Raw genomic sequence first — 13491 nt, forward strand, 5'->3', positions numbered from 1 at the left:
TTGCTAGTGCCGGTGGAAATGTTAGTGGAAAAAATTCTCCTGTGATGGGAAGGTGAGCCCTGGGCACGTTTGCACACGTGGTGAGTGTACACACGTGCACACACGGTACGAGCGAAGAAGAAACCAGTAACGACAAAGTGCTTTGAAAAGTCAGTGGCATTGTTAGTTAAGACAAACGCCTTTACAGCTGAATTGCTGCAGGAGTTAGAAGCGTGGCAGTGCCGTAAAGCTAGTCAGAGAGGAGGTTAGTAGCGGGAATACCGATCTCAGCCTTTGCGGATGCGGAGGCTTCTAAAAGCAGAGCAGAGGAGTGGCCTGAAGGTTGGTTTATCCCACCCAGGTCGAGTGATGGAACAGAGATGGTGATGGGCATCACCAAAGTGCAGCGTTCGTGCACTGGGCTGGCATCGCTGGACCAAAACAGAGCAGAAAGGTTTGCTTTGCGTGCGTGGAAGTCCTGTGGCTGGCTCGGTGACTTCAGAGGACATTTAAAAATAAATGACTTTCTATCAAGGAAGCAAAATGTGTCATGGGGCTGGCTGGGAACAACGGCTCTTTATCCCAGGCTTCAGAACCTGCCTGGCCCTACCGGTGCTTACAGAAACCACCCTGGCTTAAAATGGAGGTGATGGCAGCGCTGGGGGAGATCAGCTGGGCCGCAGGAACTCTGGAAAGCTGTTTTCCTCCCCAGTTGCACCATTTTGCTCCCCCTGGTTTGACTCTCCCCTTGTTTCAGTGTCCAGCTTGCTGAGGCTGCAGGACTGCGTATTTCGGGGTGCCGGGCAAGCCATTCCTCGCTGTGCCTGCGGCACAAACCTCCCCACGCCGTGGGAGGACGTTCAACTGCTGGAGAGCTTGCGGGTGAGCGTCTCTAGCTAGCAAGCCGCAGCTTTGTGTCCGCTGTGTTGGTGGAAGCGAGCAAGGCTGGCACCACGGGTGTTTTAATGTATTCAGGTGCCCCGCTTGGACCAAGGGAGCCCTGCGCTGGGCCAGGTACCTGTGGGTAAATGACGGGTGGCGTTTGCAGGCTACTGCCTGGCTTCAGTGCTTTGATGAAGGCAGGAGATGTTAACTGTCCCCTCGCTGCATTGGTCCCCAAGCCTGGCTGGTTGATGGCCACCACTGGAGCCCACTGGGAGTGTGGCCGTGCCGTTGGCTTCGGTGGATGCTTCTGTCCCCGTCCGGGCTGTGCAGGTAGGCAGCAGCCTTCAGCTCAAGCCTTTCTGTTGATGAAAGCTGTGTCTGTACCCAGCTGGTGGCCGGACGGAGGGAGCTACTCGTGGTCCCACGGGCAGACGTCGGGTTTGGTTTCACTCACCCCCCCTGCCTCCATCGTGGGGGCTCGCCCCGGCTCTGCCCTGCCCGCGGAGGGTCGGGGTGGGATCCATGCTCTCCACCTCCCACGGACACACCTCGGAGGTTTTCCTCGTGTCTGTGCTGGTCTTGTCAGATGCTGGCGGAGCATCTTTGGCTTCCCAGGGACAAACCTCAGCTATGCTAGTGCCTGGGCTGGGGCTGCTGCCCGCCACGGGAGCTGTGCTCGCTCCCCGAGGCAGTGGCTCTGCCCTGGGGCCCCGCGGGGGCTGGATGCCCGGCAGGATGCGGCACAGGGGCTTGTGCTCGGCCTCGCCGTCAGATCTGCCCTTGGATTTTTTCAGCAGAGCTGTTACAGATGCAGCGCTGGCTCCTGCCACCGGCTTTGACGTTCCCATCCCGATGAGGGATGCCGTGTCAGCTCCCTGTGGGTGCACGCCTGGTTTGAAGCTTTCCTTCACCGAGCCGGTGGGCTCTGCTGCTTCCCAGGGGCAAATATCAGATTTCCTGCTCTCCGTGCTGTCGGACTTCTTGGATGGCTCTTTCCCCGTTGCAGTTTTCAGGGAGAGCTCCTCCGTGCCCAGGCTCTCCCAGGGGCAGATGGCCTCATGCTTGCTGCTCCCCTTCTCCGGTGGTTTGGAGGCACCCGCTTTTTTTGGTGGGAGGCTCACCTTACCCAGGGCTGCTCCTTTCTCCAGCAGAGGTGCCGCCACCTCCCAGGGGCAGATTTCTGCTTTATCAGTGGCTTCAATCTCCTGAGCCTCCCAAGGACAGACCTCTGCCTTCAGGCTCTCCACGCTCTGGGATTTCTTTGAAGGTGATTTGGGCAATGCTGGGCTCCCGGCACGGGGTTTTGTTGGGGGCTGCTCCGTGCCCAGGCTCTCCCAGGGACAGACGGCCTCTCGCTCGCTGCTGCCCTTCTCCAGGGATCTCACCGGGCTGGCTAGTGCTGCCTGGCGCCTGACACGCTTGTCCCCTTTGAAGCCCCCCCAGGACCCTGCTTTGCCTTTTGCTGATCGGAGGGAGGTGCAGCCACCTCCCAGGGGCAGATTTCTGCTTTATCAGTGGCTTCAATCTCCTGAGCCTCCCAAGGACAGACCTCTGCCTTCAGGCTCTCCACGCTCTGGGATTTCTTTGAAGGCGATTTGGGCAGCGCTGGGCTCCCGGCACGGGGTTTTTCTGGGGGCTGCTCCGTGCCCAGGCTCTCCCAGGGACAGATGGACTCACGGTCTCTGCTTGCTTTCTCCTTCTTTGCAGACATGCTGTCTCCAATCTCTTTGCAGAGACCTTGACTTGTAGAAGGGCTTTTGCTCACTATGGACAGAGCACCTTTGTCCTGTCTTGATTTCTCTTTACTTGATGGTGGAGCAGCCACCTCCCAGGGGCAGATTTCTGCTTTATCACTGGATTCAAGCTCCCAAGGACAGACCTCTGCCTTCAGGCTCTCCACGCTCTGGGATTTCCTTGAAGGTGATTTGGGCAGCGCTGGGCTCCCGGCACGGGGTTTTTCTGGGGGCTGCTCTGTGCCCAGGCTCTCCCAGGGACAGACCTCCTCCTTTATGCTCTCCACGCTCTGGGATTTCTTGGACTCGGCTTTTGAATTCTCCAGGCTTTTCCTAATGAGCTTTGCAAAGATCCCGGTGTCCCTGTGCTCTGGCCGATGGCCACCCATCTCTGCCAGCTTTGCTTTGATATCTTCAAGTCCTCCAGATCCTGGCTTGTTTTCCCCTTTGGAAGTCCCATGCATGTCCTGACTCGGTCTCTCCTTCCCCAATGGAGCTGCAGGCTCTTCCCAAGGGCAGATTTCTCTTTTAGCAAGCGGCTCATCCTCTACTTCCCACGGACAAATGTCGGCCTTTTTGCTATCGATGGTTCCTGCTTGCTTGGATGATGTTTTGGGCAGAGCTGAGTGTTTTGCTGCAAGCCCCGTGCCGGGCTGCTCCGCACCTTCCCGGGGCAGGGGGATCCCCGCTGGCCGCTCCCCTTGTCTGCAGCCGGAGCAGTCTCTCCCGTGCCCCTCGGGGCTGCTCTCTGTGGGGAAATACCTTTCTTCACTTGGGAAATTTTATCATCATCTAATTTTCCTGCATCGGATAAGGCTGCTCCCCTTTCCCGAGGGCAAACTTCTTCTGCATCGCTGTCAGCTCCCGCCGCTTCCCAGGGACAAACTGAAGCCCGTGTGCTCGCCGGGCTCCTCGAGGTCACTTCTGGAAGCTCCAAGCTTTTGGGAGCAGGTTTTGGTGGGGGCTCCTCGCTGCTGGCACTGCCCCAGGGCTGGCTGGGCACTTGCAGGCTGCTCCCGCTCTCCTGCGCTCTCAGCAAACCCAGTGATTTTGGTCTGATGCTCTTGACCCACTTGGCCAGCCGCCTCCTCTCTCCTTCCTGCCTCTCTTGCTCCGGCTGAGCCCCCTCCGCCTCCCAGGGGCAGATTTCTGCTCTGACGGTCCTTCCCCCTTCCTCCATCTCCCACGGACAAACCTCAGCCCGCCTGCCCTCCACACTGCCTGCTTTCTCCGAAGCCACTTTCAGCAGCTCTGGGGTTTTTGCTAGTGGTTTCTCCATGCCCGGCTCTTCCCTGGGGTGGCTGGGATCCCCCTCGCTGCCGCCCTTCCCCAGGGCTCTGCCTGGCCCCCAGTGCTCGCCTTTGCTTTCCTCCCAGGGGCAGATTTCTGTTTTAATGCTGGGATCTGCCGGGGTTTCTCCAGGACGGACCTCTGCCTGCCCGCCCGCTGCCCTGCCAGCTTTCCCTATTGCAGCCGGGGCCACCTCTGTGCTCCGGCTCCTTGGGGGGACTCTCTCGGTGCCCTGGCCCCCCCCAGGACTGAGGGGCTCGGGCTGGCTGCCCCCCTTCTCCAGCGCCTTGGCCGGGCTCTCCTCGCCCAGTGGGATCCCCCTGTCCTCCCGGGAAGCAATTGCCTCCTGGCGCAGCAAGGCTGCTCTTCCTGCTGGGATGCCCAGGGCTCCCCGGGGACAAACCTCAGCCCCTGGCTTCTCGGCAGCCCCTCTCCGCACACCGGTAGTGGATGGGTAGGGGCTGCTCGCGATGGGTTTTGCATGTGGCTGCTCGACCTCTGTGTGGTCCTGGGGGTGGATGGACCCGCTGCCCCCCTCGAGCCCTTCAGCCGGCCTGGCCGCCCCTTCCTTCGGTGTGATCAGCCTCACGATGGCTGCAGGAGCATCCTTCCCCGGCTCTGCCATGGGAGCCTCGGCCCCTTGCCAGGGATGTATCTGTGCTTTCCCGCTGCCGGCCACCACCGGGGTTTCACGAGGATGTTTGGCTCCTTCTTGGTGGCCAACGCTGGGTGGGACCTCGTGCACCCCCGAGGGGGGCTCCAGGCCCCCGCCGGCATCTGCATCCCCCCGGGAGCGCTGGGCTCCTCTGCCAGTTTCTCACCATCGCCTGTCCCCAGGGCTGGGCTGTCCTGCTGTCCTTCTGCCCTGCCGTCCCCCCAGCCTGCAGCTTCCCAGGTAGTGCTGGCGTTGTTGTTGTTGTGCTGGCAGGGGACCGTGTCCCCCTGCCACGGGCGGGAGGTGGGCTCGCTGCCGGGCCTCTGCCTGCTCCACTCGGGGCTTTTGGCAGCGGGGTCTCGGCCGATCCCCCCGAGGGATGCGGCCGATGTCTCTGCCAGGCTGAGCTTCTCCCTCCTGCTGCCCCCCTCCCGCTCGTGCCCCCTCTTCCCGAGGCTCCCCTCGCCCTCCCTCTTCCCCTTCAGGATGCTCTTCCCCCTGGAGCAGTCGATGGCGAGTCCCAGGCCCCGGAGGGAGGCCTTCTGGGAGGATGGCTTGAGGCTGGGGGGGTGGCCACTGTGTCACCGAGGGTCCCCGAGTCTGCTGCTTCGTTAGCTTTTTGCTTCCAGCTCAGGATCTCCTCCTGGACCAGCTCCCAGGGGCAGACCTGTGCCGGGATGGAGGCTGTGGTCAGCCGCCTGCCCTTCCCTGCCGGGGGGGACACACACCCCGGATCTTCCTCTGCTGTCCCTGCTGGTGTTCCCTCCGGCTCTCCTGCCCTTGCCTGGGGGCCGGGGATGGCTCTGCTGGCTCCGGGCTGTCCCCGGCCGGCACAGCATGCTGCCCCAGGCTCTGGTAGCGGATGGGGGGTGGCGGTGGGGTCCTCCTCACCGCCACCCGCACCCGCCCCGGGAGGTGGGAGCTGTCGACGCTGATGCTCTTGATGGGTACGTAGGTGACGTGTTTCTGCACCTTGCCATCGCCCAGGGGGGACATGTCCTCCTGGGAGCACCCCTCGGCGGGGCTGGAGCCGGCTGGTGGGAGGGCATCAGCTGCACCGGGGCTTTGGGGCTTCCCGGCTTCCTTGGGGGGTCCCTGGCCCATGGGGTGCTCCGAGGATGGGGTGGACGGGTGCCGGTTGGCGTGCCACTCCTCCGGCGCAGCTCGGCTGGCATCGAGCAGGGCCTCTTCCCGTGCAACGGTGACAGCGCTGAGCGACTTCTGCAAGGGGGCTGCCAGGGGCAGGGGGGGCTGCCCGTGCCCTGCCAGGTTCTGGGCGCTGGCCGACTTGCACACGAGTGGGGCGGCATCGAGGGACTCGCTGTCAGATTGCTCCGAGGCCGTCGCCACCATCATCTTCCTCCCCGGCGCAGGCTCCCGGGGGGGCAGGGGTGGGTGAGCCTCCCGGGGCTCCTGTGCGGGACCCTCGGTGCTGCGGGACTTGTGCAGGGCTGCGGCACGGCGCCGGGAGCCGTCATCCCGCATCCGCAGGCTGGCACCGCCGGCGTCAGGGAGCCGCTTGGCCGAGGATCCGCGGCGTGCCGGGGTGTCCACCCGCTCCCCGCCGCTGCTTTGGCGTGCCACGGCGTCGGGCAGCTCGGCGACGCGGCGCGCGATGGAGCGGCCCAGGCTGCGGCGGGAGCTGCGCTTCTTGGGGAGGTGGGGGTTGTTGGCCGCCATCCTCCGCGTCTTGTGCATCTCCAGCTGCGCGTAAAGCTTCTTCAGCTCCTCCTGCGTGCCGCGGGCGGGGGGACGCGGCGGAGAGAGGGGAGAGAGGAGAGCACGTACAATGGGACTGCATGAGGGCCGCGGCTGGGACCACCCTGCAAAGCCCCGGCTTGACCCCTAGGGCCGGGCTGTCCCATGTCCCCAAGCCCCCGCGCTGCCCGTCCCTCTGACACAGCAGGTTTCCCCACCCGTGGGCGGTGGCGGTTCACCCTGCACCCCCTTCTCCCCCCCCACCTCTGCTTTGCATCAGGAGAAAGATTGCAAAAGGCACCTCTTACTCTGCGCGGGGCTGCATAGCTAGCGTCAAAAGAAGGTCCTGAGTGTGCCACCCACCCGAATGTCATCGGGGTCAAGACTGTGCTCGCTCCAGGCGGACGCGATGCTGCTGTTCAGGCAGGAGCCCGAGCGCCGCATGTCCAGCTCGTCCTCGTAGACCTCGGCTGCGATCTCCTCCCGCAGCGACGAGCCGGCGTGCAGGAACTGGGGGTGGCGAGGGGCAAACTCACCGAGGGGTCCCTGAAACGCCGGGGAACCCCAGCCCCATCTCCCCAAGTCCCCAGGCCGAGCGTTACCTTCGGGATGAAAAGCAGCGCCAGGGTCATGGTGATAGTGCCGTGGGTGTGAGCAAAGAAGAGCAGCAGGGTCCAGTCAGGGTGCAGCGAGGGGACCATGATGAACCTGGAAGGGGCGAGGAGGGCAGCGCCGGGTCCCGCGAGGTGCCCGCAGCCCCCTCCCCACCTCCGGACCCCGCAGCCTCCACCCTGCCCGGGGACCCATGCAGGGAAACCCGCTGGCTTCAGGGATTTGCCGCCGGTTCCTCCGCATCACCGGGGACGGGAATCTCAGTTCCCAGCCCGCTCGCGGCCCCCGTGCCCTACCTGACTATGTGGAAGGCGGCCGAGATCATGAGCTCGTTGTGGAGCGCGATGCCCATGTAACGGGGCTCGTGGAAGGCGGAGGGCACGGTGCGTGTGGCGTAGCACAGGAAGCTGCCCCACAGCAGGAACAGCATTTCGGCTGTGGGAGAGAGCGGGAGAGCGATGCTGAGCATCCAGCCCCATCACCCTGCTGCCGTCGGCGTGTTTTCCTGGGTGGCACTGATGGGTGCTGAGCTGAGGGTGGGTGCTGCTGCTTGCCGGGACCTCCCTGCCTCGGGGTGCATCCAGCTCAGCACGTTCACCTGCGCTGCCGTCGGCATATGCCGTGGTGACAGCCGGGTCCGGTGCAGAGCATCCTCCGGCACAGCCTGCCCAAAGGCCACTGGGACTCACCGCCGGTGCCGGGTGATTTACCCTGCACCAGGGTGAGTCCTGAGGATGCTCGGAGGAGAGGGTGGGAGGCAGCTCGGGTGCCCAGCCCTGCTTGCAGGCTCCAGGCAGATTAAATGGGCAAGGAAATTAAAACCCCACTTGCCGCATTTACGGGATGGGGTCCTGGGGCTGTGGGACCCCCCAGGACACTGCGGGGGCTGGTCTCACCGATCACCATCATGTAGTCCCAGCGGTCGTGGCCGCAGATGTAGAAGTGGAGCCCGCGGGCGGTCTGGGTGCGGATCACCAGGGGGATGTTCTTGTCGACGTTCTCCAGCATCCCGATGGTCCAGGCCGCCAGGAACCACAGCACCAGGAGCAGGATCAGCCCCAGCATCCTCAGCACTCGCCCGCTCGACACGTAAGGCACCCGCTGGGCCGTGCGGGACAGGAACACCTTCAGCACCCTGCGAGGTGTGGAGGGGTGAGCCCCCAGCCGGTCCCCGCTGCGGGGGTCCCAAGCATCCAGCCCCCCCGCCCCCAGCTACCTGTACAGCTTGAGGGTGATGGTGCCGTAGACGATGGCGAAGCCGAGCATGCGCACCCAGCGCAGGACGATGCAGCGGAAGATGCTCGGCTTGAAGTACAGGATGAACACCTGAGACGGCAGGAGAGAGGGGTCGGTGGGTGGCACGGGGCCGGGTCCCGCCTGCCCGGGGGGCAGCAAATGCCGGAGACTCGGAAACCATCGGCTTTTGGGCCAGTCCCGCCGCCGCCCTTCCCCCTTGGCTCTACAGCATCCACCGCAGCTCTTGTGAGGGGAGAGGGGATTTGGGCAGGGATTAATTCCCGTGGCCAGCGGGAGAAAAGGGATTTGGTTTCCCGAGAAGGTTTATACCGCAGCCGCCGGAGGCCGTGCCAGCAAAATTAACAATTAGGTGGAGTTGTGCCCGTTGCCCTGCTTGGGGCCGGCTCGATGCCCTCGCCCAGGGGGCAGCCGGCCAGGCTGCTAACGCTCTTAAACCCCAGCCCAGAGGTTTTCAGCCCTGGGGCTAGCTGGATACTCACGGGGAAGTAGAGGAGGAGGGACCCGAAGAGGATCGTCTCCAGGAGGATGACTCCTGACGCCCGGATCCTCTGCAGGGACAGAGGCGTGAGGGTGCAGCCGGGAGCCTTGGCCCAGAGGGGATGGAGCCAAGGCAGGGAGATTCCCCGCCAAGGGTGCCGGGCTGTGACATGCCCCCCCCCCCAGGACCCCCTGAAACTGTGGGGTTTGGGGGTGGGAGAGGAGCAGGGCAGGGGGTGATGGGCGGAGGGGGAGGACCCGGGGACGCCTTGCCTTGCTCTGTCGGAAGTGGTAGGAGACGAGCATGCTGAGGAAGACGGCCAGCATGCAGGAGGCCTGGCAGGAGAGGACAGCTGCCCGCAGCGCCCGGTCCTCCTGGATCAGGCAGGGTGCATCGTCCTCGCAGGTGGTGCATCCCTGGCGGCAGGGCCGGCATGCCAGCCGGGACCCCCCGTCCGCCCCCGCCACGCTCCCTGCCACGTCTGGGGACAGAGCGACGACCAAGTGAAATCACCGCATCCCCGGCTTGGCAGCGCTTTCCTTGCCAGGGCACGTGCTCGGGCTTCCCAAAGCCCCCCCAGCCCCGGACCCCACTGCTGTAGCCATGTGCCACTGGGTGAAATGGGGACCCCGGGGCCGGCATGGCACCCACCTGCCCAGGCACCGCTGGCGGCTCCGCTGACCCCATAAAAGCCCGGCTTGCAGCGGCACAGGTACCTCCCGAGGACGAAGCCGCGGCTCTCCTGGGGGACACACTGAAGGAGACAGGCTGAGACGCACAGAAGGGCGAGGGCTCGTCCTGCACCCCGTATGCTCCCCCCGGCCCCACATCCCCCCCCTGCACCAGGGGCTCCAGCAGCCCCCGGTTCATGGGTACCTGACCCCGCGCCGTCCTCCCCTGCGCCCAGGAGGAATCAGTGGTTAAACATTTAAGAATTAAAAGCCAAAGCTTGGCCCCCAAATCCCTCCCTAAAACCTAAATGGACACCTAATGCAGCAGAGCGCACTAATCCTGCCCGGCCATGACGGCAGCAGCAGGCAGGGCACTGCTGCCTTAATCCCCCACGGCCGGATCCTGCCCCGAATGGGCCGGGCTGGCGGCTTTTCTGGGTATTGTTGTTTTTTGGAGAGATGCCTGGCAGCAGAGCCCGTCCCTCCGGAGGGCATCGCCCATGGGGTGCTGGCAGGAAGGAGAAGCTGGTGACGCCTTTCCCACTTGGGGAGAGCATTTTGCCTTCGAGGTGGGACCTCGATCTGCACTGAGCTGGGGGGCTGCGGGGTTTGCCCTGGTTGGGGATGCTGCCGGTCGTGCTGAGCCCTGAAATACGCTCGGGCATCACCGGTTTGCCTGGGTGGGCACTGCTAGGGGGGATCAGGGGCTGCTGGTCGGGGTGATTCGCCCACCGGCTGCCAGCCCTGGAGCCCGGCCGTCCCTGCGGTGCCCGGGCAGGGAGCAGCCAGGTCACACGCTGCCGCTGGCAGCAGGAAGGAAGCTTTGCACAATAAACCCCTCAGCTGCGGCACCGAGAGCAGCTGAACGAAGCAGATGGATCAGCCGGGAGAGGATAAAGCTCAGCCCGGAGGGAGGGACACACGGCAGGGACAGCCTGGCCAGGGGGACGGGGATGGTTCGGTGCAGGGGAGCCCCAGCCTTGCCGGGTGAGGGGACGGGGTGCAGGGTGCCGGGTGCCAGCAGCCGATACCTGGGTGCTGTTGAGGTCGCAGCGGTGCGTGTCCGCGAACCAGCCCGGCCCGCTGGCGCACTGGTCATGGCCGCTTCCCGCAGCTCGATGTCCACCCGCACGACACCCCTGTGCAGAGGGACGGGGTCAGCCCCGGGGGGCCGCGTGGGGCCTCCCCGTGCCCGTCCCGTGCTCCCCCCCCACCCAGTGTGGCTGTGCCCCACTGCTGCCTCTGGGACAGGCAGCAGGGGAGGACACAGCCATGGGGGTGGCTGGTGCTGGTGCTGGTGCGTGGACTAGTGGGGCAATGCGAGGTGTCAGCAACGTCCCTGGACCCCCGGTCAGGGATGTTCCCCCTCAGAGCTGTGTCTGGAGGAGGTTGGAGCTGGGGCAGGGGCAGGGGCAGGGGTCAGGGCAGGGGTAAGGGCAGGGGCAGCAGCTCCTGGGTGTGAATTCTGCCTCTCAAGAGAGACTTTAATGCAACCGATCAAGAAATAGGAGCTGCTGGGGTGGCCCCTGCATGCCATCCCTCGCCCTGCGGGACCAACCCTCTTCCCTGGGTGCTCCGAGGGGGACACAGCTTCCCCCTTGGGAATGCGGCCATGTCCCTTCTCCAGGACTAAACCCAGCTGTCCCCTTCCCTCCCCAGTGCCTCCCGCCGTGGCTCCTCGTGCAGGGGGTGCTGGGGTGCAGCAGGGACCCACCAGCCCGGGGATGCCCCCCAGTTCCCAGGAGGGGCCCCAGCCCAGCTCACCCACCCCCCAACACGGCTGTGGCAGGGGGCTCTGGGGGTGGCAGCCCGCGGTGGGCAGCACGGGGACGACAGATGGGGGGGACAGGGGTCAGCTCCGTGCCTGTGGACGTGCAAATACCCACGCGCACACACGTGCACACGTGCACGGGGACGCAGGCAGGGCGCTGGCACGCTGCCAGGAGGGCTGCCACACACCCTGCCCCATGCTGCCTGCACCCCAAGGCGATGCCTCCAGCTTGCACCCCACAGCATGCACACGGGGGCACCCCCAGCCCTCTTACATCCCCCCCAGCCCCTCCGGGTACCGCTTACTTGAACTCAGGGCTGAGGTCTGGCTTGAGCCCGTAGAAAGCGGAGGAGAGCGTGACCACCCAGGCGGGCAGGAACCTGCCATCCCGGCACTCGAGGAACGGCGGGGACCACCGCACGTGGCCCGGCTCCCCCACGTAGCTGTCGCCCCGCTGCCACTTGGGGGTCTCCATGCTGCGCAGGTCATTGCTGAGCACGCGCTTGCGGAGGAGGGGGGTCTGCTGGGACCTGAGGGCGTTGAACCACTCGTTGTCCCAGCTGAGGTTGCCGAGGCTGGGAGCGGCGGCGGAGACGTCCTGCAGCAGGATCTCGCCGTCCCCCTTGGTGGCCTGCAGCATCAGACGGGGCTTGGCGGCCAGCGGGTGGGCGTCGAGGGCGAGCACCGCCCGGCGCACCCATGGGTGCCCCTCCGCCAGGCTGCGGACCAGCGCCTGGTACCACTCCACGTCCTCGGCCACGCTGGCCTCGCGGATGTCGTTGGTCTGGAAGAGCATGTTGAGGAAGTTGGCGGCGTGGGCCAGCGCCTCGGGGGCGGCACGCAGGCGGCACGCAGCGCCGGGGGGGGCCGGGGCCGGGCGCCCCTGCCGCGACACCCCGGCTGCAGTTGGCCCGGGCCAGCCGCTGCGCATCGCCCGTCTGCAGGAAAGCCAGCACCGCCGCCGAGCCCTCGGGGTCCCCCGATGCTCCCGGCTCCGACGTGGGTGCCCAGGAGGACGATGGGGCTGGGGACCATCCCGCTGGCCGGGGGGGTCTCTCCTGCGGGCGTTGGCCCCCCGTGAGGATGGTGCCGTGGATCAGCACCGCATGCAAGCACCAGAGCAGCGGCCACCGCCACGGCCCCATGGCCGGGGCTCAGCGGAGCCCCCGACCCCCTGCGGCCCCGCCGGCCGGCCCGGGGGGGCATGGCGGGCACGGTGCCCGAGCCGGCCGGGAGCCTGCTCTGCTCTGCGGGGCTGGACTCGCGCTCTGCCGCCTGTTTTCCTCCCTCGGCGATGCCGGAGCAGACGTCACCAGCTCCAAAACGTGTTCATCTGCTGGCGCTGCCTGCTTGGAGCCCCCCCCCGCCCACCCCCGCACTCCCGCTCGGTCAGGCCGTGCTGCCGGGGAGCCCCCCGCCCTGAGTCCCGTGGGGACCCCCACACCCCGGCCCCCTCGGGCTGGCCATGATGCAAGCGCATCCTGGTGGGAAGCCATGGCAACGGGGCTGGGAATTTTCCTCCCAGCATCCCCCTCCCCGCGGCCCCCTCGGCAGCCGGGGTGGAGAAGGTCGCCCGCTGGTTCCCCATATGGTCCCGGGCTTCAATCCCGCAGTGCCCGGCCCCCCCCGGTCATGGGATGGAAATGGGGGGGGATGGCACACACGCGGGATATCCCTGTGGGGCTGAGGGTGGCAAGTGCGGTACGGGGGTGGGCACGAGCACGGTGCCCACAGCAGGGTCTGACGCCCACCTGCCCAAGCTGGGGGTTGATGTCCTGGGTCCCACGCAGCACTGCCCTGGTTGCAGAGGGGAAACTGAGGCAGGGAAGGCTGCTCAGCCCCTGCCCCCGCCTGAAGCAACGGTGACTTCCCTCTCCACCAGCCTCCAGGCAGGTGTGGGGAAAGCTGGTCCCCATCCCCTCTCCTCCAGTGGAGCGTGCTGCCTGCAAGAACCATGTAAGAGCTGTGCGAGAGCCCTGCAAAAGCTGTGCAAGAGCTGCGGAAGAGCTGTGCTGCAGCTGTGCAAGAGCCGTGCAAGAGCTGTGCAGGGCTCGCAATACGAAGGTGCTGGGCGCCCGTGCCTCAGTTTCCCCTCCCACACCCCGCTGTCCCGGGGGGGGGGTCAGAGTCCCCTGGGTCGCGGCCGGGGCTGCCCCACCGGCCCCACCAGCCGTGTTCCCCCCACGCCCCGCCGCCGTGTCCGCCCATGGGTACCGGGGGCTCCGTGGCCGGGGTCCCCGTGGCCGCGCTCCACGTGGAGGCGGGGCCTCAACACTGGGCGTGGCTACAGCCGCCGGGGAGGCGTGGCTGGGGGCAAGGGCGGGGCCGGGGCCGGCGGCGGAAGTGGGGGGGCGTGGCGGCGCGCGGCCGTCGCCGCGGAGTAGGGAGGGAGCCGTGGCGGCGGCGGCGGCCGTGTGAGGGCGGCGGCGGCGGCCCGGTCCGGCCCGTCGCCCGTCCCGCCA

General features: G+C 66.1%; 1 protein-coding gene across 1 annotated transcript; it reads right to left on the bottom strand.

Moving 5' to 3' along the window:
• Positions 1–1310: 1310 nt before the first annotated feature.
• Positions 1311–12174, bottom strand: GPR179 (G protein-coupled receptor 179). Its single transcript, XM_050912072.1, is given in 18 exon segments — positions 1311–2263; positions 2266–3261; positions 3360–4612; positions 4663–5101; positions 5104–5320; positions 5323–6273; positions 6604–6750; positions 6843–6948; positions 7149–7287; positions 7749–7987; positions 8069–8178; positions 8589–8657; positions 8860–9059; positions 9239–9341; positions 10290–10357; positions 10360–10397; positions 11335–11895; positions 11897–12174. Coding segments are annotated over 18 exon segments (6867 nt in total).
• Positions 12175–13491: the final 1317 nt, after the last annotated feature.

Source organism: Gymnogyps californianus, chromosome 28, assembly GCF_018139145.2.
Source record: "Gymnogyps californianus isolate 813 chromosome 28, ASM1813914v2, whole genome shotgun sequence".
Classification (NCBI taxonomy): Eukaryota; Metazoa; Chordata; class Aves; order Accipitriformes; family Cathartidae; genus Gymnogyps; species Gymnogyps californianus.